At 46.8% G+C, this 28,000-nt stretch overlaps 1 protein-coding gene across 6 annotated transcripts in view; it reads right to left on the bottom strand.

Moving 5' to 3' along the window:
* SH3PXD2A (SH3 and PX domains 2A) overlaps positions 1 to 28,000 on the bottom strand; it is a 387,168-nt gene that overhangs the window by 253,322 nt on the left and 105,846 nt on the right. For all 6 annotated transcript variants that reach the window (XM_042855199.2, XM_065552551.1, XM_065552549.1 and 3 more), the window contains one exon: positions 19,580 to 19,655. In XM_042855199.2, the coding sequence (XP_042711133.2) occupies positions 19,580 to 19,655 (76 nt within the window). The remainder of the gene's footprint in view (positions 1 to 19,579; positions 19,656 to 28,000) is intronic.

Below are 28,000 nucleotides of genomic sequence, written 5' to 3'. Positions count from 1 at the left end.
AACGAAAGATTAAAATTGAGGGCCTTTTTAACAATGGAAGCAAAGCAGGTTTTGGATGGCTTCTACAGCTGGAAACCCTCTCTCATTCTGATCCATACGGAGTGTATGGCACAGAGGAGGTCTTTAAAAGGGGAGAGTGTGTTGGCCTGGGTAAGCAGAAACTTTCACTCAGAGGCATGGACTGGTTTGTTATTCAGAGTTGCCAGAGGTGATATTGTTATCTGCTAACACCAAAAGAACGGAACAAAGTCATACATTTCTCTGCAGGAGAAGTAGCCTCAAAGAAGTCTAACCTGATGATTACTGCTCACTTCCAGGGAAATGGAGATCTACTTGACGATGAATGGTATAACCCACGAGAGAACTCCTCTTCTCTACCAAAAAGCACCTGGTCAAGCAGAACATGTGAACAGGTTGATCAAGGAATCTCTACAACCAGCAGGCCTTCATTTAACCCTTGGAAAGCAGCCATACAGGAATGACTGTGTGCCGAAAGGAGAACACCACACGAGCTGTTCTGCAGCCAAGATAAATTAATAACAGAGAAAAATTAAAACAAATAGTGTAGGAACAATAGATGGAGGAGGAGCATGGAGCTAAAGCACATTCCTTTTGAGCAGGGGAAAGTGTCTGGATGAGTTTTCCATTCCATGTACACCCAGGACCGTTCAGGACGCCTCCCTATGATCGTGGAGGACAGGCCTGAAGTCGGGGATGAATGGAACATTTCTAAACTGGAGAAACCCTGCTGTGAGGCGGGGTGGTATGATTCTCATTTTGTAAAGGGGGGAAACGAGGCTCAGACATGTATTGACTTGCTCAAGGTCTCACAGTCAGTAAGTGGCTGAGCTGAGATTAGAACCCACATCTCAACCCCCAAGTCTTGAGCAGAAGGCAAACAGAAGGATAGCTGATCTGGGTGAGAAGAAACAGCAACAAGGGGGAAGGCTCTGTGGCAGTTGTTGGGGTCGCGGGGGTTGGTTGAGGTGAGGAGCAGCAGCAGGAAGGCAGAGAGCAGACCCCAGTCCCCTCTCCTGGTTAGGGGGCTGAGTGGGGAAGGTGAGTTGGCTCTCTGGGGATCCGGCAGCAGGAGGCGGCCTAAGAGACTGGTGAGGAGCAGAGCGCTCAGCACGGGAGCAGGTTGTAGCAGCCAGAACCTGCACAGACCTTACAGGTAACGGACAGAGACTGTGGGGTGCGCCACAGGGAAAGTAGCCTGTACAACACCCGGATGAGAGCATGGAGAGAACCCTAACAAGGCAACGGACTGTGAACTGAAATGCCTGCAGCATTTGCCTCTGAGTTGTGGTACACCTGGCACACTAGCAGATAACCACAGCACTCGATGACCCTCCAAGCCCCCTGGGTGGGGACAACCAAACCTTATATTTAAAAACACTAGCGAGAGCTTGAAGGAGGAGTCTAATGAGAAGAGAGGACTGCAAGATGGAGGCTCTGTTACGCCACGTATTACTACTGCATGCTGTTCATTCTGCCTGACCACAGACAAAATGCAAGGGAAGTGCTGTGAGGGATGCTGCCTAGAGATGGCAGACACACCGAGCCCTATGCCAACGTTGCTCTGGCACAGAACTTGTGTAACCCACACACCTCCTGGCCAATCGCTCTCCCGTTGACTCCTGTACTCCACCTGATTGAGAAGAGTAAGGGGAGTTGATGGGAGAGCGTCTCCCGTCGATATCGCATAGCGGGGAGGCCCTAGTTTGCTCCGAAGGAGTGTCTTTTTTCTACAGTCATCTGAGTGGTACTTGAAACACCTAATAATAAAACAGCAGCAGTGGTCTGGGCAGAGCAGAGTGGATTAAAATCAGAAGTGTTCTGTATCTCAGTAATTTAGGAAAATTCCTGAATGGCATCTGTGCAGTCAGGGAATCTAAAACATCCACAAACACGGGCTTCTAATATAAACATGCAAACACAAGCATAGTCATATCTCGATTGTGCTGAGCCTAGACTTCCACTGAGATGTATTGCACCAAACTAAGAACCAGATTCTGAGGTCAATTACACTGCTGTGTCTCTGGTGACACGCCACTGAAGTCAGAAGCGTTATTCCAGATTGACAAAAGTGTAACTGAGATCAGAGTTGACAACTGACAAAGACTAAAGGAAGCTATATTCGAATGTTATTATTGTAAAGTATTCAGCCAGATTCAACTACAGTATGTGACATGGTGAGATTTCATTTCAAGGTGAGATTGAATAGTATCAACCACTGTACTGAGCATAACCACTTACATACCATTAGAGGAGGAGTCTAATTTAATTAATATCAAAGACAATGTATTAGTTTAATATTGATTTCAGCAGGAAAAAAGGATGTGACATTCTCTCACCCTGACAGATGAATTCAAATCATTGCTATATCATACCTTTGCAGTTTCAAGTGAGACAGGGTAAAGCTCATCAACCTATGTAACTAACTCTGATTATTAAAAAGAAATAATGTAAAAAGAATCTCATTTATTTTTCATTGTTAATCATATTTGTTTGTATTTTGTGCCTTCCTTTCAGCCTGGACTAGGATAAGAAAAAGTCACCTTCGCTTTTGTTAATTTCTACTGAGTTTCACTTTAAGGTTCTAATGCTCTAGCACAATGTTGCAATGTTTGTACTGCAAATATTTCAGGGAAATATTTTTGTGTGTAAAAACAATGTTCTCCACTGATATTAAAAATCATGGAAGCATTTCAATTGGTCTTAGGATCTGGTAAATGCTTGATTTTACAAAACAATTTTGGACCAAATTTAACATGACTGTATCATCTTAAAATAGTTAATCCAAATCAAAGGCTTTGATTTACAGGCTCTGTAAAATCTTTCCCTGAAGTCCAAGAGACCTTGACATATTTTCACTAACGTGCTTTCCTTTTCTTCTTAACTTGGGCCCCTTTCCAAGAAAAAGGTGTCACTGAACAGCGATGGGATTTAATTTCCAATAGCAGACACAACCCGCAACACAAAATCCCTTGTATTTAGTCACCAAATGATGCTTTAGTTAGTATTTCTTGGGGAACAGACTTGAACCAATTTGCTCCTGATAAAAAGAAAATATCTAGTCCTGAGGTCTCTCTGTTGCCGCATTTGCAGACTTCTACGCTCTATTTTAACCTTCCAGCTTTTATAGACCCATTTTAGTGGCTGTTTGGGAAAATTGAGTGTGTCCAGACACACCAAGGGAATTTTGGTTTTGTTTTTAATGACAATATGTATCACATCTTATAGTAAGTCCACAAATCGCTGATATTTCACATCACCGAGATCTCCTGTACCTCACTATGCTGCGGATATGCGGTTTAGACAGCACAGCTATGGGTACAAAACCTAGACAAACTGGAACTCAGTGTAAATGCATCACAGTCTTCTCTCCACCCACCGAGTACACACAGGAGAGACTTAAATGCTGCCCAAAAGTTTAGATGCTATGTCAAATGTACACACCGTCTGCATGGCACTGCACCAGATACCATGGTTGATGCGGGCTAATGAAACGACAGAGAAGCATTTATGGACCAAAAGCTTTAATTCACCCTCTCTTTGACAGAGCTGGAAAAATTAAACAATTTTCTAGGGCAAGCAAGCAAGCAAATAAATAAATAAAGGAAACGGGAGACAGGATTATGTTGAACAATTGCATGATTGAATGAAAATCTTTGCATTTACCAAGGGTCTCTCTGAATTCCATCTAGTAAGCTACCTATTCATACTAAACCAGCAGTTCACACTAGTTTTCATTTTTAGGGCTTACTGGGGAGGGGGAGATGGCTGCTGTCCACGGACACTGCATGGCCATGCTGTCTGAAGCCACATTAACATGGAAGCTTTTCACCTTCATGTCGTGGAATCCACTTCTTGAGGATATTCTGGGGTAGGGTGGGGGATCAGCCAGAGAGACGACTCTGGCAGCATGGCTTTATTGAAGCTTGTAGCATGATGGTCCAAAGACCAACTGGCCTAGTGATCAGGCTGTGGTCCTACAATTTCAACTGGCCTAGTCATCCCAGATGCGGCCCCAGCTGTGACCTCATTACTTCTGTGTGCTCCAACTGCTCCTCCCCAGAGGTTCTGTCCCTATGGAGGAGGGGAGGGAGAGAGACAAGGTAGGGGAACCCAGGCAGCATCTTTCTCTAAGCTACTCGTGTCCTTTTAAACTATTCCTCCACTGGGAACATGCCCTGCCCCCGCTATGGGGCAGGGCCTCCCTAGCCCCGTATTGCTCTACTCCCAACACTGGGTCAGTTTGGGGCCTGTAGACCCCATCACACAGCTGCAATACCAGCGAGGTAGGAAAGAACCATGGGGGCAGAGAACCCCTGTAGAGGCACAAAAGAACCCCTGGCGCAACACTCCCACCCCATCGTGCGCACATGGGGGGGGGGTGTAGGTGCAACCATAAACATCCCTTCCCCTCCCCATAGGATCAATGCCAGGGACACACTATGAGATGAACTGTCCTCTGGGTTTCTTTCATGTAGGGGACAACCTGCCCTATATTACAAGCAGAGCTGGTCAGAAAAATTTGACCCAAACCAGAAACAATGCATCATTTCTGTCCCATGTCCCAGTTGGCTCCTTTAGAGCATGACTTTGATTCTTCAGACTTCAGGGAAGCGGAGAAAAAGTGGGGAAGCTGGGGTGGGAGAACCACGGGACACTTTCCCTGTAAACAGAGACCTCCTGCTAGGAAAGGACTGTCCTGTGATAGCCTTGGTTGTTCTCCATGAAGCCTGACAGCTCCAGAGTTAATCCCTGGCAAATTGGAGGAGGAGGGGGTGACATTGTACTAAAGTAAATATTTATGTAGCTGGGGCCTTCCTTCCCTTCCTCTCCCCATCCCGCTTCTTTCCCTTTCTTAAAATGTCATAGATCAGCTGTTTTCATAATTGTTCAGGAAATAAACTCCCTGCTAGCTGGCAGCTTAACACTCCACGCAATATCTTGCTGTGACTGCACCGTTCTCCACTCCTTATTGCTCCCCAACGCACCCATTCCCTTCTCACCCCTCCCCGCCCCACACCCCCACAGTGGTCTGTCACCTGAGAGGATGGACTTGACTGGAAAGGAACTCACAAAGGGCTGAATCTCAAAAGGGTCAATGAGTGGCACAGTGTGATATGACACTCACAAGTCCTTCCGGCAGGTCTGATTTAGGACCCGGTGTTCCCTTGCTCTATACGCCTCATCTGATCGCAGTCTTCAAAGAGTGTTTTCTTTGCAAGTATAGAGCCTGCTAACAGACCCCTCAGCAGCATACCACGGCCTCCTCTCTTTACTGATGGAAGAGTCAGGAAATTCGGGTATTTTTCAAGTGTGTATCTTTTCCTCTGTGCTTTTGACAAAGGCTGGTTCTGTGGAGATGTAGCTAAAACGATTGTTATCCACAGGTGAGTTCTCTGGGCAAGAGGAAGTCTGACACACACAAATCTGAATACTCTGCATTATGCTGGAGATCAGACTAGATGATGACAATGATCCCTTCTGGCCTAAATATCTACAAATCTAACAAAATAGTATAAATATACCACTGGCAACAGTCCTGCCCTGGCAGGAAGCTGCATCAGATGCTAGGAGAGACCAACGGGTCTCTCCTAGCTCTGGATTTTGGCCCTATGATGGGGTACACAAACATTGGAGAAGAAGGGGTTAAGGAGCTGCTTTGGGCCCAGGTGGCCCCAGCCTGGTGCACCTGCAAAGTCTGCACAAGGTGGAGGTGGAGCTTAAAAAGGAAAGCAGCGCAGCTTAGGGGCAGGCAGGCAGGGGAGGGAGCTCACTTGTGCGCTCAACTCCTGGGAAGGAGCACCCCAGGAGATTTTGCTGCCTGCTGAGACCCCGCCCCTGCCAAGCCCTATCCCCCCACACTCAGACCCCACCACCACCTTCACCTGGGCCCACTGCAGAGTCCCATTGCCCCTGCACCCAGAACCCCACAACAAGCCCCTGTGCATCCAGATCCCCCCCACACCCAGACCCCCCCACTGAGCCGCCCGCACCCAGATTGCCCCAGACAGAACCCTGTCACCCCACACCTGGATCCCTCCACACTAAGCCCCTCCACACTTGGATCTTGCCGGGCTGAGCCTGCCTACCCACTCCTTGTGCACCTGGTATGGCGGGGCAGGGTCCCGGGGTGTTTCTGGGGCAGGCCTGGCCCTTGTGCTGTGTCAGGGTGAAGTGCAGCCTCACTCCCGAGTCCCTGTCCCAGGAGAGAGCGGAGTTGCAGGATGATCTTCCACCTCCATGCAGCCAGTGGCCTGTGCTCCCCACTGCCATGCTGGAGCTCCCACATTTATTTACTGACAAATAAAATTTGCAGCATTTTAAAATACCTTGCACAGAATTTTTAATTTTTTGATGCAGACTAAAATGAGCACACGAAATAAACCTGTGGTATTGCAATGGTACTCAGCACATTGACTCCTCTTTCCATACCATTTCACCATATGGATCTGCACCTGACGGACTGTGGGAAAAGGTTCGTCTGGAGGAGAGATCTGAACCCAGAGATGAAGATAAACCCTTCCATAAACCCACCAGTCTGAGGGTTTCATGCACGCACTCATCGCCTGGCTGCACACCACCCACTTTAGATTACAGACTTTCAGAGTGATTTTTAGAAAATAATGACAGCAGTAGATGGGCTGCCTGGGGAAGTGATGATCCTGATGCAGCTCAGACTGCTTTTCAAGTCTATAATCTTGTTTCCGTACTGCCTTTAAACACAGGAATCAAAATCCAACCCCATTTTGAAGTTAAAAAATATGCGGATTTCCCTAAGCAATCCGCCAACTTGAGCAAATTAGAAATCTCTCCCCTGGCCTTTTCAGTGCTGAATCTAATTCATTGGAAACATTACGAAAATCCTTATTAGTTTCTGTATTTTTTTAAAAAGATCTTTTTATTGTCTATTTTCCTTTAAAACTATGGCTTGGCAATCACAAAACTGTGAGCGTGAGACCCAAACGGTACAGCAAAGACACGTATCCTGTTCAGTGTCTGCACACCCACCAGATCTCAACCTGTGTATAAAGGGCAGGTTCAAACCCAAGGAAAATATTCTAAGGTCACTGCTCTTCCAGCAAAACTGTTATTACCGGACTTCACCTGCCCCTCTGTAGCACTGTAAGAGAAAATGTCAATTGCTGAAAAATGTGGTTCAGACCTGTGGCATATGACATTTAAGGGCTTGTCTACACAAACATTTATTTCTTGGCAAGTTGCGGTGTGAATTTACCCCATACTAGCCTGCCACTGACTAAGTATCCGTGTGGACCTTGCTGATGTGCACTGACAGTTTGTTAATGCACTTTGATCTAGTCCACATTAAAACAGGACCAGATCAAAGCGCATTAAGCATTTGTTAGTGCCCAGCCGGAGGGTCCACATGGACAGCTAGTCCACAGCAGCCTAGTTCAGGGTAGATTCACACCCCAGCCTGCCACTAACTCATTGTTTGTGTGGAGAAATCCATAGCTAGTACCATGGCCGCACATTTAAGGGAGGTGCAGTGAATTATAAATAAATCTTTCTCCCCTTCGTCCCCAAAACCAGATGTAAACATATAGCACTGAACAGAATATTGTCAATTGGACCCTCCATAAAGCTGTTCTCTTTAGCCTAAAACGATAAACCCATTCTGCTCTGCTGTCTTGATGATCAATGAATTTGAAATGTGTCTCAAAAAAGAGGATTAGAGGAAGTCCTGAAGTCTGAAAGTTAAACACAATGGAAAAGCCAGAGGGGATCAGACTATTACAGGTTTGCAAGGATTTAAATGGAGATGTAGGCCCAGAGCCTCAGCTGGTATTAATCGGCAGCAGAACTCCCCTGATTTCATGGAGCTGCGCTGGGTGAGCCCAGCTGAGGAACTGGGTCAAATAGTGCAGGTTTTTTAAAACAGGAATGACTAATGGATAAAATCTGAAAACTTCAATAAACCATTTTAACAATTAGGCCCTGCTCCAGCAATTGGTTGCATGTGAGCAGACTGTGGGACTGGCAGAGAGCCCCGCTGACTGCAACAGAGCTCCATGTGGGCACAGCAGCCTACCCGCGTGCCACACATGGCAGGATCTCAGCCTTAAATAACAAACAAACTCTCTTATCAATTCTTTCGCTGTGAATCTACTTCTCAGTCCAAGTCCTTACAACATTTAAAGCCACTGAAAGATTTTACTATGCTTTTGAAACAGGATCGGTATGCAAAGCGGAATACTCTCTTCTGTTATTCCATTACATGGTACTAATTAGAATTCAGGTTGCTGAGAGACAATCCTTTCCTTCAGAGAGAAGGAGCTGCCGTCTGAAAGCTATTTTTGCAGGTCCCTCAATAAGTAGCCAAAGGCATCACATGACCCTACATGCACAATAACTTTGTCTTCCAACTATAAAGGACTCAAGACCTAAAAATACCTCCGCTAAGTCTGGAATGAGTGATTTTTTTTTCTTTTCAGATCAGCAATTCCACAGTCTGCTTCACTAAATAATGGTCATTTCCTCCCAGCATTCTTTGCTTTGCCTTCAAGCTCAGAAGGGACAGGAAATCCATTCTACTCTCATTAGAGAAAACAGGAGATGAATTTTCCACAATAGTTTCTTAACAAGGAAGAAAATTCTACTTTATCAACCAACAGGTACTTCTAAAACTGCAGCTCACCAGAAGGCGAAGAGAACATCACACTTCATTAGATCATAAGAAAACTAGCGCATGAACTTTCCCAATATCTAGCAGGCCTTTCTAATATAGAATAACACTATAACTAATATTAGCAATATAAGGCTTAGAAAGAACGGAACCATGAAACCGATACACACATATTGTGGAAGCAGAACGTCCACATTAAAGGATGCTATTTAGGTTGATTTAGGCCCATATGTTATTTTAAAAACACACATACACAAACAAACACACAGAAGATATGACCAAATCTAACTTCAATAGCCATTTTATGGTGTTTTTTTATAATTTACATTTCAATTAAAACAATTTTTTTTTCAGTGGCTTAAAAATTCCTCTGCAGTGTTTGGAACATTCTGCTAGTCTAAGGTGCCACAAGAATTCCTCCTTGTTTCTGCTAGTGCATGAGGACCAGGAAGTGAAAGTGAGTGTAAACAGAAGTGAAACTAACTAATCTATTTTCATTATTCAGACTCAGTGAAATGCAAAAAAGTAAACGATCAATGGGAACAGCAAATCAGATTTTTTAAAAAATACTTTTAGTTTATCAAATAATCCAGGGTTTTATTATTAAAACAAATAAAGAAATATATTTATTTTTAAATGTTAACCTGACATTGACCTTTTAAGTTAAGAAAAGAACCTTTAATAAGACAGCTCAATTGAGGCTTCTTTTGTAATTTCTAAGGGTCCTTTTCATTCAAAACTCCCACTGAAAGCGTTGGGCATTTTGCTTCAGTAAGGTGTGAAGAAGGAATGCAGAAAATGCTTCCAAGGCAATGCAGACACTCAACTTCAGCAACGTTTAACAAATTATAAAAGGGCAGATTCTAATTTTAAAGGATTTACTCCTGAGTTACATCAGCATGAGATCAGAATATGGCCCATAGCAACCAAACATCACCGTAATTCTAGCCATTAGGATAACCTCATGTCATTTCTATTTATGTATGAAAATACCATCTCAAGCAGTCTGAAAATAATGCTCCATCTTCTCTCACCCTGCATAAAAATGACAGGACTGTGACACTTAATAAGTAACAGAGAGAAAACGGCTGGTGTTCACCGTGTATTAAATCCTGCTGCAGCTGCAAACCTGTTCAAGTTCTTCACCTCAGCTTCCTCTTCCCCATATAAAAGCCATTATTGAAAGAAAACATGTATAGCCACCTGGGATGCAGTTCATTGGCAGATCTACTTTTCTGCTGCAGCCTGCAAGTGAGGAGCTGAAACGGAGTCAAGAAAAGTTCTCACACAATATTTATTAGTGGTTATTCAAGCTACCTTTGCATTGTTCAAAACAGGGAGTTACCAGACTTTGCTGCAAACATACTCCGCCTATGCCATCATTCACCAGATCCAACTCTTTGGGCGGTGTGCAAATCAACAGCTCATTTGTTGCTACAGTCACACCTTTCTCTGCTCTCCCAGGAATGAGCCTTCTGAATCATGTAGTGTAAGTGAGCTGTAGTTTTTTTTCTTCCCTCTCATGGGACTTGGGCGTTAACCGAACTGGTTATTAAACAACAGGTTAAGTGCATTTCACTGTGGAAACAATAAGTAGAGAGGGGAAGAAGGGGAAAAGACTGGGATTTTCAATGGAGCCTAAGGGATTTAGGAGCCCATCGCACAATGGTACTGAATGGTAGATGGGTGTCTAACTCCATTGGCCTCTGTTGAAATCCCAGCCCTGGCCCTTAGTGTCTTCTCCATGGCTATTCCCATGTAGAGACCAGAAAACTCTCCAAGCCTGCTTTGGAGTTTTCAATGCATCCCGTGAGGGGGGACTTGGGGGAGAGGGGGGGTTGGGGAAGACTTCCCTGTAGAAGTGCAGAGGGTTGGACTCCCCAGACCAACAGATTGGGATGGCCCATTCTTCACACTGCACATCCCTTTCCTTTGCGCAGTACCAGTCTGCCAATTAGTGAGGGGAAGCTCTCAACGTTCAGAGGTTCAAACCTGACACACATCTGAACTTTCAAAGTATAGGGTCCCCCTCTGTGACACAGAGACCCCTTAACCAAAGAATGCCCTGTACTTTGCAAACAGCTTTCACCTCAGCCCTGACATGCTCACTACACCAAACATATGTCGTGCAGGATATTTATTCATAAAGAGTAACACATAAGGTATCTACAGAAAGCTTGTAACTTGCCAAGACTCATGTTCCTGTGCAGCCAGCCAGCTCTGCAACGGACTGAACTTTGGAGGGGGGAGGGGCAGGGGGAGGGGGACCTGCTTTAATCAATAGGAAAGTGTAGACCTTTTTTTTTTTCGTATTATAAACATTTGTTTCCACCACTCTCTTGTTTCTAGTTAAATCTTTATTTTTTCTTAAATAAATCTCCTTTTGTTTTATTGTAAGAGCTCACACGTGCTGTGTGTTATACAGTTTAAGGTAAAACTGGTAAACTGAGGTACACTGCTCCCTTGGGGGAGAGGATCTGGGATTTCTCTGAGTGACCAGTGTTAGAGGCTGGATGTCACAGGGGAATGATTCAAAGGCACTCAGGAACTGGGATGCACCTATTGTTAGCCCGCCTGGCAAAGGCAAGACTGGCATAGCCCAGAGGAGAGTGCCCAAGCAGCTGAAGGGCTTGTAGTGTCAGCTCCCTGACACCCAGCTACCACAAGAAAGACGCCCTCTGGCAGTAGGCAGGGGATAACAAGAGGACTCCCAGTCCTGGGTATCCTGAGAAGTGTCACACCCTCCCTTCTACAATCCTATGGGATCTTCCTCTTCCTGCAAAATCCTCCCCAAAACAGGCATGCAAATGCCAGGAGCCGGGCATCCTACTGCTCCTCTGGTCCAGCTTAGCATGCCTGTATGGGGCTTCCCTGTTACTTGTGCCCCAAAATGAGCACTCCCAATTTCAGAAGTCTCGCGTGGGCTGTGATTGTGGTACAGTACCCTTTCAGGTACAAGCAATGAGGAGAAAGCCCTAGATTGAGCCTGGGTCTTGGTCCTTTCAAGGATGAGTCAAGACACTAATCCTTAGGCATAACTTTTCCTGAGTTGTGGATTTGAGCCGGCACCAGCTGCAGGTGATCCTGATTAACAAGGTGGGGAGGAGCACTGGGGTCTCTTCCCAGGTAACTGATGTGGCACCTGAGAAACAAATCTATAAATAAACAAGCAAAGGCATAGTTGCAGTGGAACTAGTAGAAGGGTGGCTGGGTCCCACTGCCCAGCAATGAGAAATAGATGCACCTATTCATATCTATCTCTACTGTTTAGTTATGGCTAGCTAGGGTCAGATTCTGTCTCCTCTTACACCCATACATCCCTAATTAAATCACTACGATCACTGGATATGCAAGAGGCCAGAAAATGGCCTGGTGAATTGAATGTTATGGAGTGACTGGTTCCTGGGGATGCACAGATCTGGGATTTTAGTTGGGGGCCTCCCGCCTCAATTTTAAGAGAAGTGCTGACAAAGAAACATCTTCTTGGCCACACCGTTTTAGTGATTCTCCTCCCTTTAGCGGGAGGAGTAAAAGAAGACAGCGAAGGGACAAAATGCCTCTTTGATGCAGACTCCACCTCAGAATAGCAGGGAGCTGTGGAGGGGAAGACTGGAACCTTTGATATGCGGGTGTAACCTGAATTGCCACCTCGCCTACGTTGTTGGGCCCAGCCTGCTTCCAAGCCTCCATGGCTCCCTGTGATATTCAGCAAGGTGGGAGGAAGTCAACTTCCCAACAGCGGGGAGGAATCTGGGAATTAAAAAGCCAGTCCCCCTTGGCTGCGTGTTTTCCCTTGCACAGAGCAGGGAATGCGAAGGGGAGGAAAAGGAAGGGTGGGGAGGGCCACCTCCCTTTTGGCAAGGCTTACACAAACAACCTCTAAATGTCTCTGCAGGGCTCAGGTGTCACACAGGAGGGTTCAGGGCTCATTTGAAGCCCGGGCTCAACTTTTTCTTGTGGGAATCAGTGCAAGATACAAAGAGTCTCAAACTGGAGTGTGGGGTCAGCGTCTGAGTACCCATAAAGCTTGACGGTGTCAGCACATCTCTAGTCCGGGATGTGGCACATCTGAAAGACAAGCCATCTTCTTTACTGATGGCATGGGGATCTGTAACTGAACAGCCAGACTGATCAAATTATCCTCCATATTCATGCCCTACGGCATCTTTCAAGGCCTCTGGAAAGCACAGTGGAACATGTGTGAACAAATGGAGCTGACTTCTGTCCATCCAGGTTCTTACACTTTCTCTGACTGGTGCTTACGCTTATTGTCTACAGCAATGGAAATCTCCATGATTCATCTAGCCTTTGGGGCCACCGCTGCTGGAGTTGAGACTGAACAATATGGTCCCTTTCTGCATGCATTCACCACTGCCTTCAACAGGCGCACGACAGACCCGCCCTTGCCTTCCAAAAGCTGAGCAAAGGAGCGGCTCTTGTAGCCGTTCATCTTTCTGGAGCCAAGTTTCCTTGGGTTGACGTGATTTATGCTGAGATCTGTGTTTCTGGAACTGGGGATCACGAGTTTGCAAACCATTACCTTTTCTGTGTGTTGCAGTAACGACAGGAGTCTGTGACTTAGGGCTGGTCTATGCTTACTGTGCGGCAGCTGCGCACCTGTAGCACTTAGTGAAGAAGTTCTCCCGTTGGCGTAGGTACTCCACTTCCCCGACAGGTAGTAGTTATGTTGCCAGGAGAAGCCCTCCCACTGACATAGCGCTGTCTACAGTGGGGGTTAGCTCGGTGTAACTGCGTTGCTCTGGGGTATGGATTTTCCACAGCCCGGAGCGATGTAGTTGTACTGACATAAGTCTGTAGTGTAGATCAGGGCATAAAGGCAGCATATTTTGAACACCGGCTGACATAGACATTAATGAATGCTGTTATAATGGGCTTGTCCACAATCCCCTCACTAGAGCTGATCAACACTTTTCATTTGAAATTTCTTTTAAATGAAAACCATCTTTTTTTCCATGAAAAGTTTCCATTTTTTTTCTCTCTCTCTTTTTTAAGTTTTCCAGCTTTTCTATAAAAAAATCAAAAAGTGGAAGTTTTCTATGTCCTCTTATCCCCATACACACACAGTTGCTCTCATATTCCCCCCGCACCCTTTTTTCAGTGGTGAAATGGGAAAATAGGGTATAAAGGAGACAACAGGAAAAATATACACCCCAAAAATGTGATTTTTTTTTTAAACCTTCAGGATATTTTGAGAAATAACCATACGATTTTCCTGACAGCTCTACCAATGGCAGTTTTGCCATGGACTTCTGCGGACCCCTTATGAACAAAAAGCAGCCTCTGCACCACCCCTGGCTGATCATCAATGGAATCAGTGCTGGAAAGCATTTGCCTGGAGAGTTTGGTGTACAGGAGCAGGGGGAGAACTGAAAATTAAAAGAAAAAATGGAGGGGGGGGGGAATCAAACTCCAGTCCCCAATGAACCCAATTCAGACATTCCCAGGCTCACAGAATTCAGAACTCTGTGACACATTGCATGCAGTTCAGCAAACCAGCTATGATCAGCAGCCATTCCATCACCCTCCTCTGGCAGGAACCAAACCCACAGCAAAAGGATGCTGTCCGAACAACAAAGACTAGTTGCAATCTGTACAGACAGAGGGATGGGGAGCAGAATACAACAGACAAGCAAACTGACTGGAGTGGCAATAGGTTTTTTCTTCCTGTCTGTAAATTGAAATAAATAATTCTTATCCCCATTTCACAGATGAGTAAACTGAGGCACAAGGTGATTATGTGACTTGCTTGAGATCAAACAGCATGTCAGTGGCAGAGTCAGGAATTTATTGGTATTATTATTTTTACAGTATTCAAATACAAGCGGGCACAATCTACAAGCAGATAACTACTGTCCCTTCCCCAAGCTAATGTTAGAAGTGATACGATGAGTGAAGGTAACAAATAGTAGTGAGGACATGGAGGAGGAACAATAATGATACTGCAATAAAAACACACAGTGATGAGGAGTCCTGATCTGCAGTCTTCGCCTCTAACCACTAAAGAAAACTCATTCCCAAATCTGGAAATAGAACTCAGGAGCCCTGACTCTTAATTCCCTGCTCTAGCCACTAGAAAATATTCCATACCACCAGCACGCAGTAATCAGCAGTCCTGCTTTCCAGCCCCCTACTCCTACAGCCCACTGCTTCCCAGAATAGAGCCCAGACTCACTCCCCCCCGCTCCGACCACTAGAGTACACTCCCTTCTAGAGCTGAAAACAGAATCCAAGATTCCTGACTCCCATTCCCATGTTCTAGCCACTAAAGGATATTCCTTAATTCTAGCCCGGTTGCTACAGCAGGTGATTCACATAAATGCAATCTACCCATCCACTTCAGCCTTAATCATCAACTATTCTGCCTGTTCTGCTGTCACTAGTAATAAAATGGCTAAGTGTGACCCAGTGAGTCAGTCTCTTACGAGCCTTTTTCCATTGGAAAGTGACCTAGAAAAGGGGGTCCCTTTATTCTTTGCACCTGAAATCATATAGTTATTGGGAGAAGGCACAACCACATTACTCGTGGTTTCGGGTATTTACATCCAGGAGTATTTGTGCTGTCATATGCTCCATTCTTTCTTATAGGGCCTGATTTGGAGATATGCCAAGGACCCTCAAACTACAAACCGGAGCTTAGGGCACTCAACACCATGCAAAAAGAAGCACTCTGCACCACGCACGATCAGGCCCATAATAAACAAAGGGGATCGTGATGCCCTTGTAAAAGCAGGTTTTAAATACAAGCCTCTTTCGTGCCTGCTTTTTAATTAGGACAGCTTATAGCCAGGTATTTGTTTCAATAACCAGCCGCTTTGGCTGTAGAAATACCATGTGTATTCTAATTACAGCAGCTAGTTTATTTAACATAGTTTGACGTTGTTTGACATTTCGTGGAGTCACTCTTCAGAGCAGCTTGTTCCCTTACAAAGCTTCGGCACTGGTAAATCAAAGACCGGATCAGCAGCAGCTAAAAAAGGAGGAGGGGGCGACCTGACATTGAAAGTAGAACGGACATAGCAGCTCCTTGTTTAACAAACTACGGCAGAAGCATCTTCGAGTCTGGCAGCATCTCCATGTGGGACACCAAGTCAGAATGAGTTTGTTTTCCTGATCTTATTTTTTTTCGCCCTTAGGGAAATACAACAATATCCTACCCTAGAATCCTTGGAGGATGGAAGGGTTAATGCTGTCGTGTGACGGATAGGTTGGTCTCTACTCCTCTGTAAGGGTCACCCGTCAATATCTCACCACCACCACTAAGGAATGGAGGCAAATTTTGGGAATTGGCGACTTCTTTGCCTTCGATCTAGACTTCTTTGAGGGCAAAGCACAATAAATTGGTCAATGCCTGTTGAATTACAGGATGAATAACTTACCTGCAGAGACAGATGTTAGCATCTGTGTCAGCTTGAAGCATGAACATTAATAATTCTCCCATATAGAGCATTTTTCATCTGCAGCTCCCACAACATGTTAGAGTAGGAGGGAAGGGTAAGCATGATTAACCATGTTTTACCACTGGGGGAATGGAGAGATAATGTGACATTCCCAGCAAGTCAGTGGCACAGCGGGGGATAGAACCCAGATCCCTGACTCCGCAGTGCTGTGCTGTAACCAGAAAACAACACTGCCTCCGTCTGGCTGCAAAAGGTCTGTAGGAAAGAGATCTGTTGCGTGAGGAAAGCCGGTGCTGCCTTGAACACACTGCAGCTTTTCAGAAGGTCTGTGGAGGGTGCTGTCAGGCTGTGACTCCGGCGTTCACGGCATATGCATTTGCACCGTACTATTTCAAGGCCCCGCTTCCCTGCAAACCACTCAGCTCTTCTCCCTGAACAACTGCAGCAGCTGCTCTGTCTCAAATTGCATCAGTGCCTGCAACGTGTTCCTAGATAGGCCTTACCCTCCCACTACGACTCTGATTGAACTTCACTTTATCGCCCCTCAGGGAAGACATGGGATCCCATTTTTATAGCTAAAGGCAGAGTTAACCTTTTCATGGGCTTAGCCCCCTCCACTTCTGTGAAATTCAATGCAGCCAGCCAGACTTCCAACCAACAGCCAAAGCCATCTAGTCAAACAATAGAAAGCTGGTCTGGAACGTGCACTTCAACAGCAAACTGTGTCCTGGACCTTGTCTTCCAGATGCCATCCTGATCATTCCCCTGTGACCTCAGCTGGAAGTGGTTGTATGAAAGTATGTGAAATTACTCTAATGAGAGGCTATCTGTCACGCTTCTTACTCTTTCACTGAGCTGTAGAAGTGATAGTGTTAGGGCAAAAGGGATATTTACTGGCCAGTATCTCAGAAATTCTCACGTACGTAACCTTTTGTCTATTTCCTTGATCTCTTAGTGGGGAGTGGAAACCATAATTATTTATTCTTTGTTAAGGAGCACAGGTGCACTCAGAACTGTATGAGACAAAGAAAGATAAGGTCCGTTGGCCCAGAGAAACTATGGGCTAGATTCTGTTCTCCCTACTCAGGCTGAATAGTTCTTAACTTCACTAAGAGTCCCGCTAGGGTGACCACCTTTTCAAAATGCAAAAATGGAACACCTGCAGGAGTCCCACCCCCTGCTCTTCCTCTTGCTCCTGAGGCCCCGCCCCTGGCCAGGCCGGAGCTGCCCAGGGAGCCTGGGCCACTATGGGGAGTCCCAGACCCTCCACCTGCCCTGGGCGGGGGGCCAGAGTGCACAAGAGCATCCCTTGGCCCATGTCCCTGCCCCCTTGGGCTTCCTGGGCAGCTTTTACTAATGCCCAGCTCTGGTTTCTGGCCTGGCCAGGGGCAGGGCCTCAGGGGGAAGAGGAGGAGAAGGGGGCAGGGCCTTATGGTGTGGGGCGGCACTAAAACCCACCTCAGCCTCCACCACCACTGGGAAGAGGCTGGCGCCGCCCCTGAGCCTCAGGCAGGTGTAGAGCAGTGCCGCAGGGAATCAGGGAGAAATGCTGTCCCAGTCATTCAGCCCAGCCCCGGGACTTGAAATGTACAGTTTGGGACTGTCCTGAACAACTAGGGACGACGGGTCACCCTAAGTCCCGCAGAAGTCAATGGAGCTACATGGGGTGTTCAGTGCTGCCCAGCGTGAGTCAAGAGTTTGGAACCTGGGCCTAAATGGACACCAGGAGCTGTGTCAGGAGACCTAGATGACGGTGGCCATCCCATGGAGGCAATGTTTCCTGGCATGATGGGTTTGCATTTGTGAGCCTCGTGGAAGCGGGCATTTGAATGAAGGGAGGGTGGATACCTGGCACCAATGGATGGGGCTGGGGGGAGAGTCCAGCGATATGGGGAAGTGTGAAGGTCGGGAGAGCAGGTGAGCAGCAGGCCAGGTCAGGAGAAGGATATGCAGGGAGTCGGGAGGTGGACTCTGTTAATGGAGCAAAGGGGGACTATGAGCTGAAACAAAAGCAGAGAGGTAGAGGGAGGTGCTATCATTTCGTGTCTCTGTCTCGTCTAAGCTTTCCTGAGAGCAGCAGGAAATGTCACTTTTGCCCTGTTTTCAAATAAGCTTCTTTGTACACACGAGGCCCAGTTTGCCCTCTGTTGTGGATGCACAGCTCCCTTTGGCTTCAGTGGGAGCTGCATGGGTATGTCTGCAGGCTGAACTGGGCCTACCCTGTAGAAATATGAACATGCAGTTGCATTTGGTTTTGCCCATACATGTTGTATACCAGGGGTAGGCAACCTATGGTACACATGCCAAAGGCAGCACGTGAGCTGATTTTCAGTGGCACTCACACTCCCCGGGTCTTGGCCACTGGTTCGGGAGGCTCTGCATTTTAATTTAATTTTTAATGAAGCTTCTTAAACATTTTAAAAACCTTATTTACTTTACATACAACAATAGTTTAGTTCTATATTATAGACTTACAGAAAGAGACCTTATAAACGTTCAAATGTATGACTGGCACGTGAAACCTTAAATCAGAGTGAATAAATGAAGACTCGGCACACCACTTCTGAAAGGTTGCTGACCCCTGCTGTATACGCTTTTCCACATTGGATTCACCTTGATCCTAGTGCTGTAAGCCATTCTCACGCTATGGTTCTCCTTGGTTCAGGCTTTCTCCTGCATTGCATACAATCGGTGTTCCCCACATTCACACCACCGTAGCCCCTGACTACTCCTTCAGAATGAAAGAACGTGGGATTTAGACTGCTTGTGTTTTATTCCGTAAGGGCCAGAAAAGGTACTGTGTAAAAATGGCACCTTCTTACCTAACAACTCAGCTCCCTGTGCCTATTCAGGATAGCATCTGTTTGCTTTACCAACTCATATAAGCTTTTTCTTCTTTCTTCACCTGCTGTCGCTGCCTATTCCACTATGGGAAAGGGAGGTGGATCCTATCCCGGCTTCTGCATCATCATCAGAATTGTCAACTAAGTTCCAGGTGCAAAACCTTTATTACCTTTGATGATCAGAGTCGGCCAGTGCACAGCAGGACTTTCAGATCTACCTAGTCTGCTCAGAACTTCTCTAAATATAGGACTTCAGTGACATTGTCCAGTGGGCCTTACTATTAGAAAATGCTTCGTAATGTCTAACATAATTTTTTTCTTAATTCATTACAATCTTGTTATGTTCATTCTCTCTTCCCTCCATAAAATATTCCCTTATCTAGTATTTACAGATAGTCAACACATCCCCGTCCCCGTAGCAGCTTGTGATAGGAGAGAGGCCATCTGTAATGAATATAAAGAGCTTTCTTTATTGAGGCTGCTGGACACAAACAGACGCTGTGGTTCACTCCGAGTCCCAGCGTGTCTAACGCAGCATGTGATTCGTTAGTGTCACCATAAGCTGTGTGCCTACGTCCTAGCCTGGACTCAGCAATCGTGGAATGTGTTGCTGACTCCTTACATTGCCCTGTTCAAGTCCATCATCAAGGCATTACCTGGTAGAAAGGGGATGATCCTCTGCTTGGGGTCTTTCTGGCCTCCTTCAATGGGGAATTTATCCAGAAGCTGCATCTGCAACAGAAACAGAAATACATTTAGATGGTACATAGGGACACTCTGTCCTTCCCCCTCCCAGTCTCTTCTAACTGCAGGGATTATCTCTCGGAACGTCTGTGGTTTTACAGAGGATTGATAAATCAGAGAAACAGCCGGAATGAGTGACAGTGTCCAAGTGAGACTGTATCATAAGGTACAGTCACTCCAATAAACGGAGGGTAGGTTCCTTTGTACGCACTGGGACAGGGCCGAGGCAAATATCTGAATCTGGCCTTTCTGCAGTTCTAAAATTAGGTACTCATCCTTCATTACAAAACAAATGCCTTGTCTCCAATCCCCGTTCTGCTCCGATTGGTGAGAATGAAGGCTCCACCTGCCCTCTAGGACAGACCACCCACCTGGCTAGAACTGCTGCTCAGAAATAAGACCAGAGATTATTTTAATAAAACACTGAATCTTCTTGTTGGCAGAACTATTCCCACGGGGTTTGTTCCCTTAGACAGAGCACTCCTGCTTTCCCAGGGACAAATACACTGGGCAGAGGAGTTTCCAGCCCTTCTAGAAATGTTTTCCACTTCACTGTAATCCCTGTGACAACACCCCCAAGTGAGATAGCAGGAGAGAAACAACTGTAGGGAAGGTGAATGCGGAGAATCATCAATGCCCTGCTCGCAAACACATGCAAAAAGCATACTACAAAGGGGGACAAGTACAGAATGTATACAAGGAAATATGATGCAAATGCACATAGGGTGATGTTCACCCCTGAGCACATGGCCTGTGGACGCCTGAAGTCTCACTTATGATCTACTTTCAGAGTACTTTCTCTCTGAACAGAGATTAATTTCATAGAGAACATTTACAGCAAACTAAAACATTAACCCAGCAGATCCCCAACTCATCCATGTTATTATTATTAATCATGCTTATTATAGTAGTGCCTGAGGACCAACCGAGGGCTCCATGGGACTCTGTTGTACAAACACAGTCCCTGAGCCAAAGCACTTGAAGGCACTAAATCTGCATCATATGGAGCAGACTGCAGTCAAACCACCCCTTCACTATAAAAGCATGGGCTGCAGAGACTACATGTTGCAGCACTGGAGATTTCCAATGGCTTTCCACTCAGATCAAGATAAAGCAATAAATTGCTGGGACCTGTGCTCTCCAGATAATAGACGTCCATTTTAATGATGGGGATCGGGTTCATGACTGACTCCGAGGGGAGAGCACCAAGCAACAGTTCTTGCAGCACTTCACTGTTCCGTGGAGAACCCCCCAGGAACGGTCTGCCACACGGATTAACCTAGACCCAGTCCAGGACTATACGAGATCTGACAAAGGAGGAAGGTTGCATTAACTTTGCCGAAAGTCCCATGCCTACCAACCATCTGGTGTGTCCTCAACTTTAACTCAGTCTGTGATGACGTCAGAATACATACAGTAAGCTATACAGTCTTTTTAATCTTCTCCCAGATTTGGGGCTCACAAAGAAACCCCCATTGGGTCCCTCATTTGACACAACCCCCCTAAAAGCTTGGGCTAGGGGAAAGACCTTGCAAATCTTGTATGACCCTCTCATTTCACCTGAACTGAATCTACTATCATACAGATCAACACAAATATTTACAATGGCAGTGACAGCTAGACGCAGGGGATCTAATTAGCACTTAATATAAAAGGGATACATGTCCAACCAGCCAGGGTATGGGAGCCAGTAACATTTGCTACCTGAACAGATTTCCTTTTTAAAAAAAAAAATCCCAAAAGCTTTGCAAACCCAGCCAAAAAAAAGAAGCAGCTTTTTTTACACAGATTCCCTCTCTTCTTCTACCGCACAGAACATCTTCAGCATTCTAAGCACGTGGCACAGCCAAAGAGTAGAAGGAACATCTGTGCAGGAGAAAAAAAATAAAAGATCCTACATTTCCCCAACAGTGAGCCAACCTTGTGAATAAATAGTTTGTGGCTTTAGGGATTGTTAGATAACTTGCTTTTCTACCGACGGAGAAGGATTTTTTGTTGTTGGAAATTTTCTCCTAGGTAGAAGTCAGGGTGCCTGGGGTCGGACATGAGTAGAAGGGGGAGAGGGGGCAGCGGGAAAAGCCACTGTATAACTTACATTTTTGCTGTCACTACACTTTTAACCAGGAAGATGATTCTTATTTTACTCCAGAGTGACTGACTCAAGCTGGAGCTGATACAAACTCCCAGGGTTATTCTTGGAGTTAAATTAGCTTGGCTAATGCCGGCCTTTTTAACCACATCAAGAAGGTCACAAAGTGTATAATTTAGCACTATTTATCTAAAGGGCGGATATCAGCAAAATAGATACAATAAACTACAGCTGGAGAGTCTGGCTAAACTTTCCTAATCAACATTTTCCTCCCAAGCTCTTGCTTCTGCCAGGAGAGCTCTTTCTAACAAAGATGTGACTGGACAGGGATGGATTTACGCACAAGACGGCTGCTGGGGGCTCTGCGCTTGTGGGGGCGCTTCCACAGATGCAGCAACTTGGTGTGTGTTGCAAACATACCCCTACCACTTGAGGGGAAAAGGGAAGTAACTAATGGTCAACCCATTGCTCTCATTCATGCATGCGGAAGTACACATAGTAAGTCTTCTGTGCTGCTAAATATTAATGAGATGGTGGGAAACCAACAATGCAATGGCAGAAGCTAAGAGAGCGTTTATGATCCCTGCACTGCAGGAAACTCACTCAGGACATTAAAAAAAGAAGGTTACTCACATGTAACTGGAGGTTCTTCGAGATGTGTGGTCCCGATCTGTATTCCACTGAGGGTTTACACATGTGCACCATGTGTCCAGAGCTGGAGAATTTGAAAATAGTAGTGTCCATTGGTCCATGCATGTGCTCTTGCTTCGCCCCATGGTTTTGTCTGAGACAATAAAGGGTGGGGCAGACTGACCACGCCTTCAGTTCCTTCGCCACTGCAAATCGAACAGATCTGCAGCAGAGGGGAAGGAGGGCAGGACCACACACAACTCAAAGAACCTCCAGTTACACGTAAGTAACCTCTTCTTCTTCAAGTGATGGTCCCTATTGTATTCCGCTGAGGGTTATTAACAAGCAGTACCTAATTCAGAGGAGGGTGCCAGGAAGAGCATAGAATGGTTGAATGAAGAAACAAAGCCTCCAGCGCAAAATCCTCCACCAAGGCGTAACGTGAAGCAAAGGTATGCACCGAACTCCACTTGGCTGCCCTACATATGCCTGGAAGCGGTACATTGTGAAGTATGGCCACAGTGGATGCTTGTGCTCCTGTGGAATGGGGTCTCACTCCAAGGAGTGGAGGCAGTCCTGACAAGCGATAGCAGAGTGTAATGCACCCCGAAATCCACTAGGAGATCCTTTGTGTGGAGATTGCCTGCTCCTTAACCCTCTCAGTTATATGATAAACAATCTAGGGGACTTCCTGATTGGTCTCCTACTCTGCAAGGCTCTGCAGACATCAAGGGAGTGAAAGGCGCCACTCTTCTGCTGAGGCGTGCGGCGGAAAGAAAGCAGCATATGGGTTAGTTGAGATGAAAGTAGGATACAACCTTTGGTAGAAAGGGGTGCAGGTGCAGGGAGACTTTGTCCTTCTGGAAAGTGGTGAAAGGGAGGTCTGCCATAATGGCCCACAATTAACCTACTCTTCTTGCAGAAAAGTAATAGCCATTAGGCAGGCGACCTTCATGGAAAGGAGGAACAGAGAGCATGAAGCCAGTGGCTCAAAGTGCACCTTTGTTAATGCTGAGAGAACGAGATTGACATCCCATTGGGGGGCAATAGGTTGTGAGTGGGAAAGTCCTGAGGAGACCTTTCCAAAACCTAGTAGTTAATCGATGTGTAAATATGGAGTGCCCTTCCATGGGGGGAGAGGGGGTGTCTTGTCTTTAAGGACAGGAGGTAGTCCAAAAAAAGGGGAACATCCACTTCCTCAGGGGCAAATCCCTTCTACTGTGCCTAGGAGGCGAAGCATTTCCACTTGGCCCAATAGGAACACCTTGTGGACTCTTTCCTGCTGCTCGAAAGGATGTCTTGTACTGCCGATGAACATTCCCATTCTAGAGAAGATGCCCATCCAAATACTAAGCTCTGAGGTGAAGCATCTGTAGGTTGGAATGTCTGAGTCTACCGTTGTGTTGCGTGAGCAACTCCAAGAAAGAAGGTAGGGGAATCAGGTGAATGGGCCAACATGTGGAGAAGGTTGGGAAACCAAAATTGGAGAGGCCAGAACAGGACTATCAGAATGACAGTGACCCTCCCCCATCTGATCTTGTGGGGGACTCATGGAAGGAAAGGAACGGGGGGAAGGCATAGTTGATCTGGTTCGACCAGCAGAGGATGAGGGCATTGCCTTGAGAGTGGATCCCAATACCCCGCCATGAGCAGTATGTATTGTATTTGTTGTTGACGTGAGAGGCAAAGTGGTCCCCAGTTAGAGTCTCCCATTGACTGAAAATGTCATTGACTACGGTGTCGTGAAGTTCCCATGCATGATTGGCCATGAATTTCCTGCTGACAGAGTCTGCAATCACATTCTGAGTCCCCAGAAGAGGGGCTGCCGACAATATGATCTTGTGGACAATGCACCAGTCCTATAGATGGACTGCTTCCACACAGAGCGCAGTCGACCTTGTGACCCCTTGTTTGTTGATGTAATAAACGATGGTGATGTTGTTGGACACGATGAGAACATGATGGGAGAGAATAGATGGGAGAAATGCTCGACATTTTCCATACCGTCTGAAACTCTAGAATGTTGATGTGCATTCTGGATTCTCAAGGAGTCCAAGTGTCTTGCGTCATGAGCTTGCCCACATGGGCACCCCATCTGGCAAGTGATATGTCCGTGATGATCGTTCTGTCCAGGGAGGACGGGAGGAAAGGCATCCTGGCACAGACCTGCCTCAGGTCCCTCCACCACTGGAGGAACGAGAGCCCTGCGGGGGGTATTGTCAGCAGAAGGTCCATGGTATGTCGCATGGGTGAATTGACTCTCTGGAGCCATATTTGTAAAGAGTGAAGGCAGAGACAGGCGAAGGCAGTGAGGTACGTGCAGGCCACCATGTGGCGAAGCAGGGATAGGCAAGTCCTGACCAGAAGAGGAGGACTGTAGGCTACTCAGGTGATGAGTCCCTGCAGAGTCTGGAACCTCTTGGTAGGTATTCCCATGCTGAGACTGTGTTGATGAACGCCACTATGAAATCCAGGGACTTGCTCAGTCCATAGTATGGGATTAACCCCTTCCAGCCCAGTGTGGGACAGGTATACCCCATCACACCTTCCCACACAAGACATGAGAAGGCTGGGCTCCCCAACTTAAGAAGCGCCTCCTGGAGGTTTTCATGAGGCCCCAATCGGATCTGGGCCAGGGAAAACCACCACCCCCTGTACACTGGCCTGAGACAGCCAGGAGTGTTCCTCTGGCTTCAGAGATCACGTCTGGCTCCGCCAATACAGCCACTACTGACCCTATGCTGGGGCCTAGTCGGGAAACAAGGAAGCATGCACTTCAGCGTGGCAGTAAGTCTACCTCCAAATTGAAGAAGGATGTTGCCCTCTCCACGAATTCCAGCCACAGGGAGACAGAGCGTTCCAAGATGCACAGATAGAAGCAGAAACCACGCAGACCGGCAGACTGGGTACTGAGCCACGCATGCCCTTAATGTCGGCTTCCCTTAAGCCTCTGCTCCGGTTCTGGCTATGCGACAGCACCAGAGTCACATGAACTCTTCGCTCTAGGGGAACTAAGATCTCCACACCTTTCCTCTACCATCTGTGCCTAACGAGGTACCATCTCCAACCCAGGATTTACCTCAGGTGAATCACGTTTCAACTCAACCCCCTATGGTCATACGGTTCCACCAGTTCCCCGGTACCACCATTGTACCCAGGAACTGAGTGTTTCTCATCGGAGGATTCCGAATCCGATGGAGCACAAGGACACCACCGCTATGGATACCCTAAGCGACCACAAACTTCTTGGCATCACTGTCCTCTTCCCCAGCAGGGCAGCCACTGGTATCCCATTCCATGGGGCTCTCCACAGCATCTGTCAGATCTGTCCCGGATGAAACGTGGGCTTCTCCCAAGCAGAACAGGCAGCGTTGGTGCTCATTGCTGATCTGCATAGTCCAATACTGTGCGTGGGTATTTGGGGGGGGAGGAGTCAGAAAACAGACTCCCCCAAAGTCTTAATTCTTCTAAAAACTACTAGTAAAGCTAAACTATGTAAAAAGTACAGTAAAAGACAAGAAAAACATTTATAATTCTAAACCTTTTTTTCCTCCCCCCGACAGTGCCTCAGAGACGAAAGGATACGAGTAGCTATGACTTGGACCATGTGGTGATGAGAAGGGACTGGAGACGTGCTCAGTCCGCCCCATCCTTTATTGCAGAGGTGGGCAAACTTTTTGGCCCAAGGGCCACATCAGGGAATAAAATTGAATGGCGGGCCATGAATGCTCACAAAATTGGGGTTGGGATGCAGGAGCGGGTGCAGGCTCTGGGGTGAAGCTGGGAATGAGGAGTTTGGGGTGTAGAAGGGTGCTCTGGGATGGGACTGAGGGGTTTGGAGGCTGGGAGGGGGATCAGGGCTGGGGCAGGGTTGCGGGAAGGGGTTTAGATTCTGGCTAGGGGTGCAGGCTCTGGGGTGGGGCTGGGGATGAGAGGTTTGGGGTGCTCCGGGCTGGGATCAAGGGGTTTGGAGAGCGGGAGGGGGATAAGGGCTGGGGCAGGGGGTTGGGGCGCAGGGAGAGGCTCAGGGGTGCAGGCTCCAAGCGACGCTTACCTTAAGCGTGGTGTGGCCCCATACCCAGTGCCCCGGCCGGAGAGGGGCCGAGCTGCGTGGTGCAGCCCCCGACCCAGCGCCCCAGCCGGAGCGGGGCCGAGCCGCGTGGTACGGCCCACGGGCCAGCTTAAAACAGCTTGTGGGCCGAAAGCGGCCTGCAGGTCGTAGTTTGCCCACCCCTGCTTTATTGCATCGGATGAAACCACGAGGCAAAGCAAGGGCACACGCACAGACCAACAGACACTACTACTTTCAAATTCTCTGGCTCCTGACACAAGGCACGCGTGTGTAAACCCTCGGTGGAATACAATAGGTACCATCACTCGAAGAATAACTTGGCAGCTCAGCCCACCTCTAACAAAAATGAAACCAAATATGGAACTATACAAAGAGACAAAGGATAGATTCTAATACACTGAGCTCAGGGCTGCGAGCCAGGAACTTCTAGTTCCAGTCAGAGCACGCTGCCCCTGAACTGATTAGAGGCCATAAACAAATAAATCCCTCTCTTTCTCAAGTCCCCCATCTGTAGAATGGGGATAGTAGTGCTTGATTCTCTAGCTTTTGGGGGGGTGGGGGGGGGAGGGTTGGCTTAATTAAATGTCTGCAGAGTTTTGAAGATGAGAATTACTAGACACATGGCAAGTGTTCTCATACTATAGGAAATTATTATTCTTACACATTTAAACATGGCAGATGCAAAGATACTCCCCCTGAAGTCTCTCATTTGAACAATACACATTGCTATTGTCCTTCAAAATGGGTGAGCTTCACAAATGTCCTCTTGTTCTCATGAATGCAATTTAATTTTGCAACACGTCACACTGTGTCAGAAAGTACATTAGTGGGAGCAAAGGCAATGTCACAAGGACACAGGATGAGAGAAAGAGGGGAGTGGAGACTGGAAGAGACAAAAGGTTGGCATTAGGTCTGGAACCAGTTGTAGGCAGCATGGAACAGGTGAGTTTGAGCTGCATTTTTTGGAAAACAATCAGGAATCAATCAGGGAGGTGTCCTAGGCTGGAGTTGCTCATAGTCACATCATTTTATTAGCATTAGCAATGAATGGGTCTGTACCTAGAGCACGGATTATGATCCCATTGCTGCACCTCCAGCTATGACCCATGAGACGTGCAAAGAGAAGTCTGTGAGCATGACATCTGGGTGGGGGATCCGTTTGGAAACAGGGAGTGTATGTGGAAAGTGGGAAATGAGCATATGGAATCATGCTGAACAAACACACGCAACTTCTGCCTTTTGATATAACAGATGTAGGGCCACAAATAATTCACCACCAAAACCACCCACTCCAGGCTTCACCTCTCCGAGTTATTTTGAGTGCCCAGATGGACTTCCTATACAAGCACTGCTCATCAGCAGTGTGGTTTACGCTGAGCAATCTCAGCATTGCAGCTGTGCTAAAAGGTATTTAGATGGAAAGCCTACAAACAGCGCGGTCCAGATTATGAACCTGTGCCTCACAATGGCAAGCAGATACTCATACAAATAATCCCATTAAAATCAATGGCATTACTCACGTGAGTAATTACTAGCCAGTGC

This window comes from Chrysemys picta, chromosome 7 (assembly GCF_011386835.1).
Source record: "Chrysemys picta bellii isolate R12L10 chromosome 7, ASM1138683v2, whole genome shotgun sequence".
Classification (NCBI taxonomy): Eukaryota; Metazoa; Chordata; order Testudines; family Emydidae; genus Chrysemys; species Chrysemys picta.
Note: the sequence above shows the minus strand (reverse complement) of the source record. Positions and strands in the feature narration are given on the sequence as shown.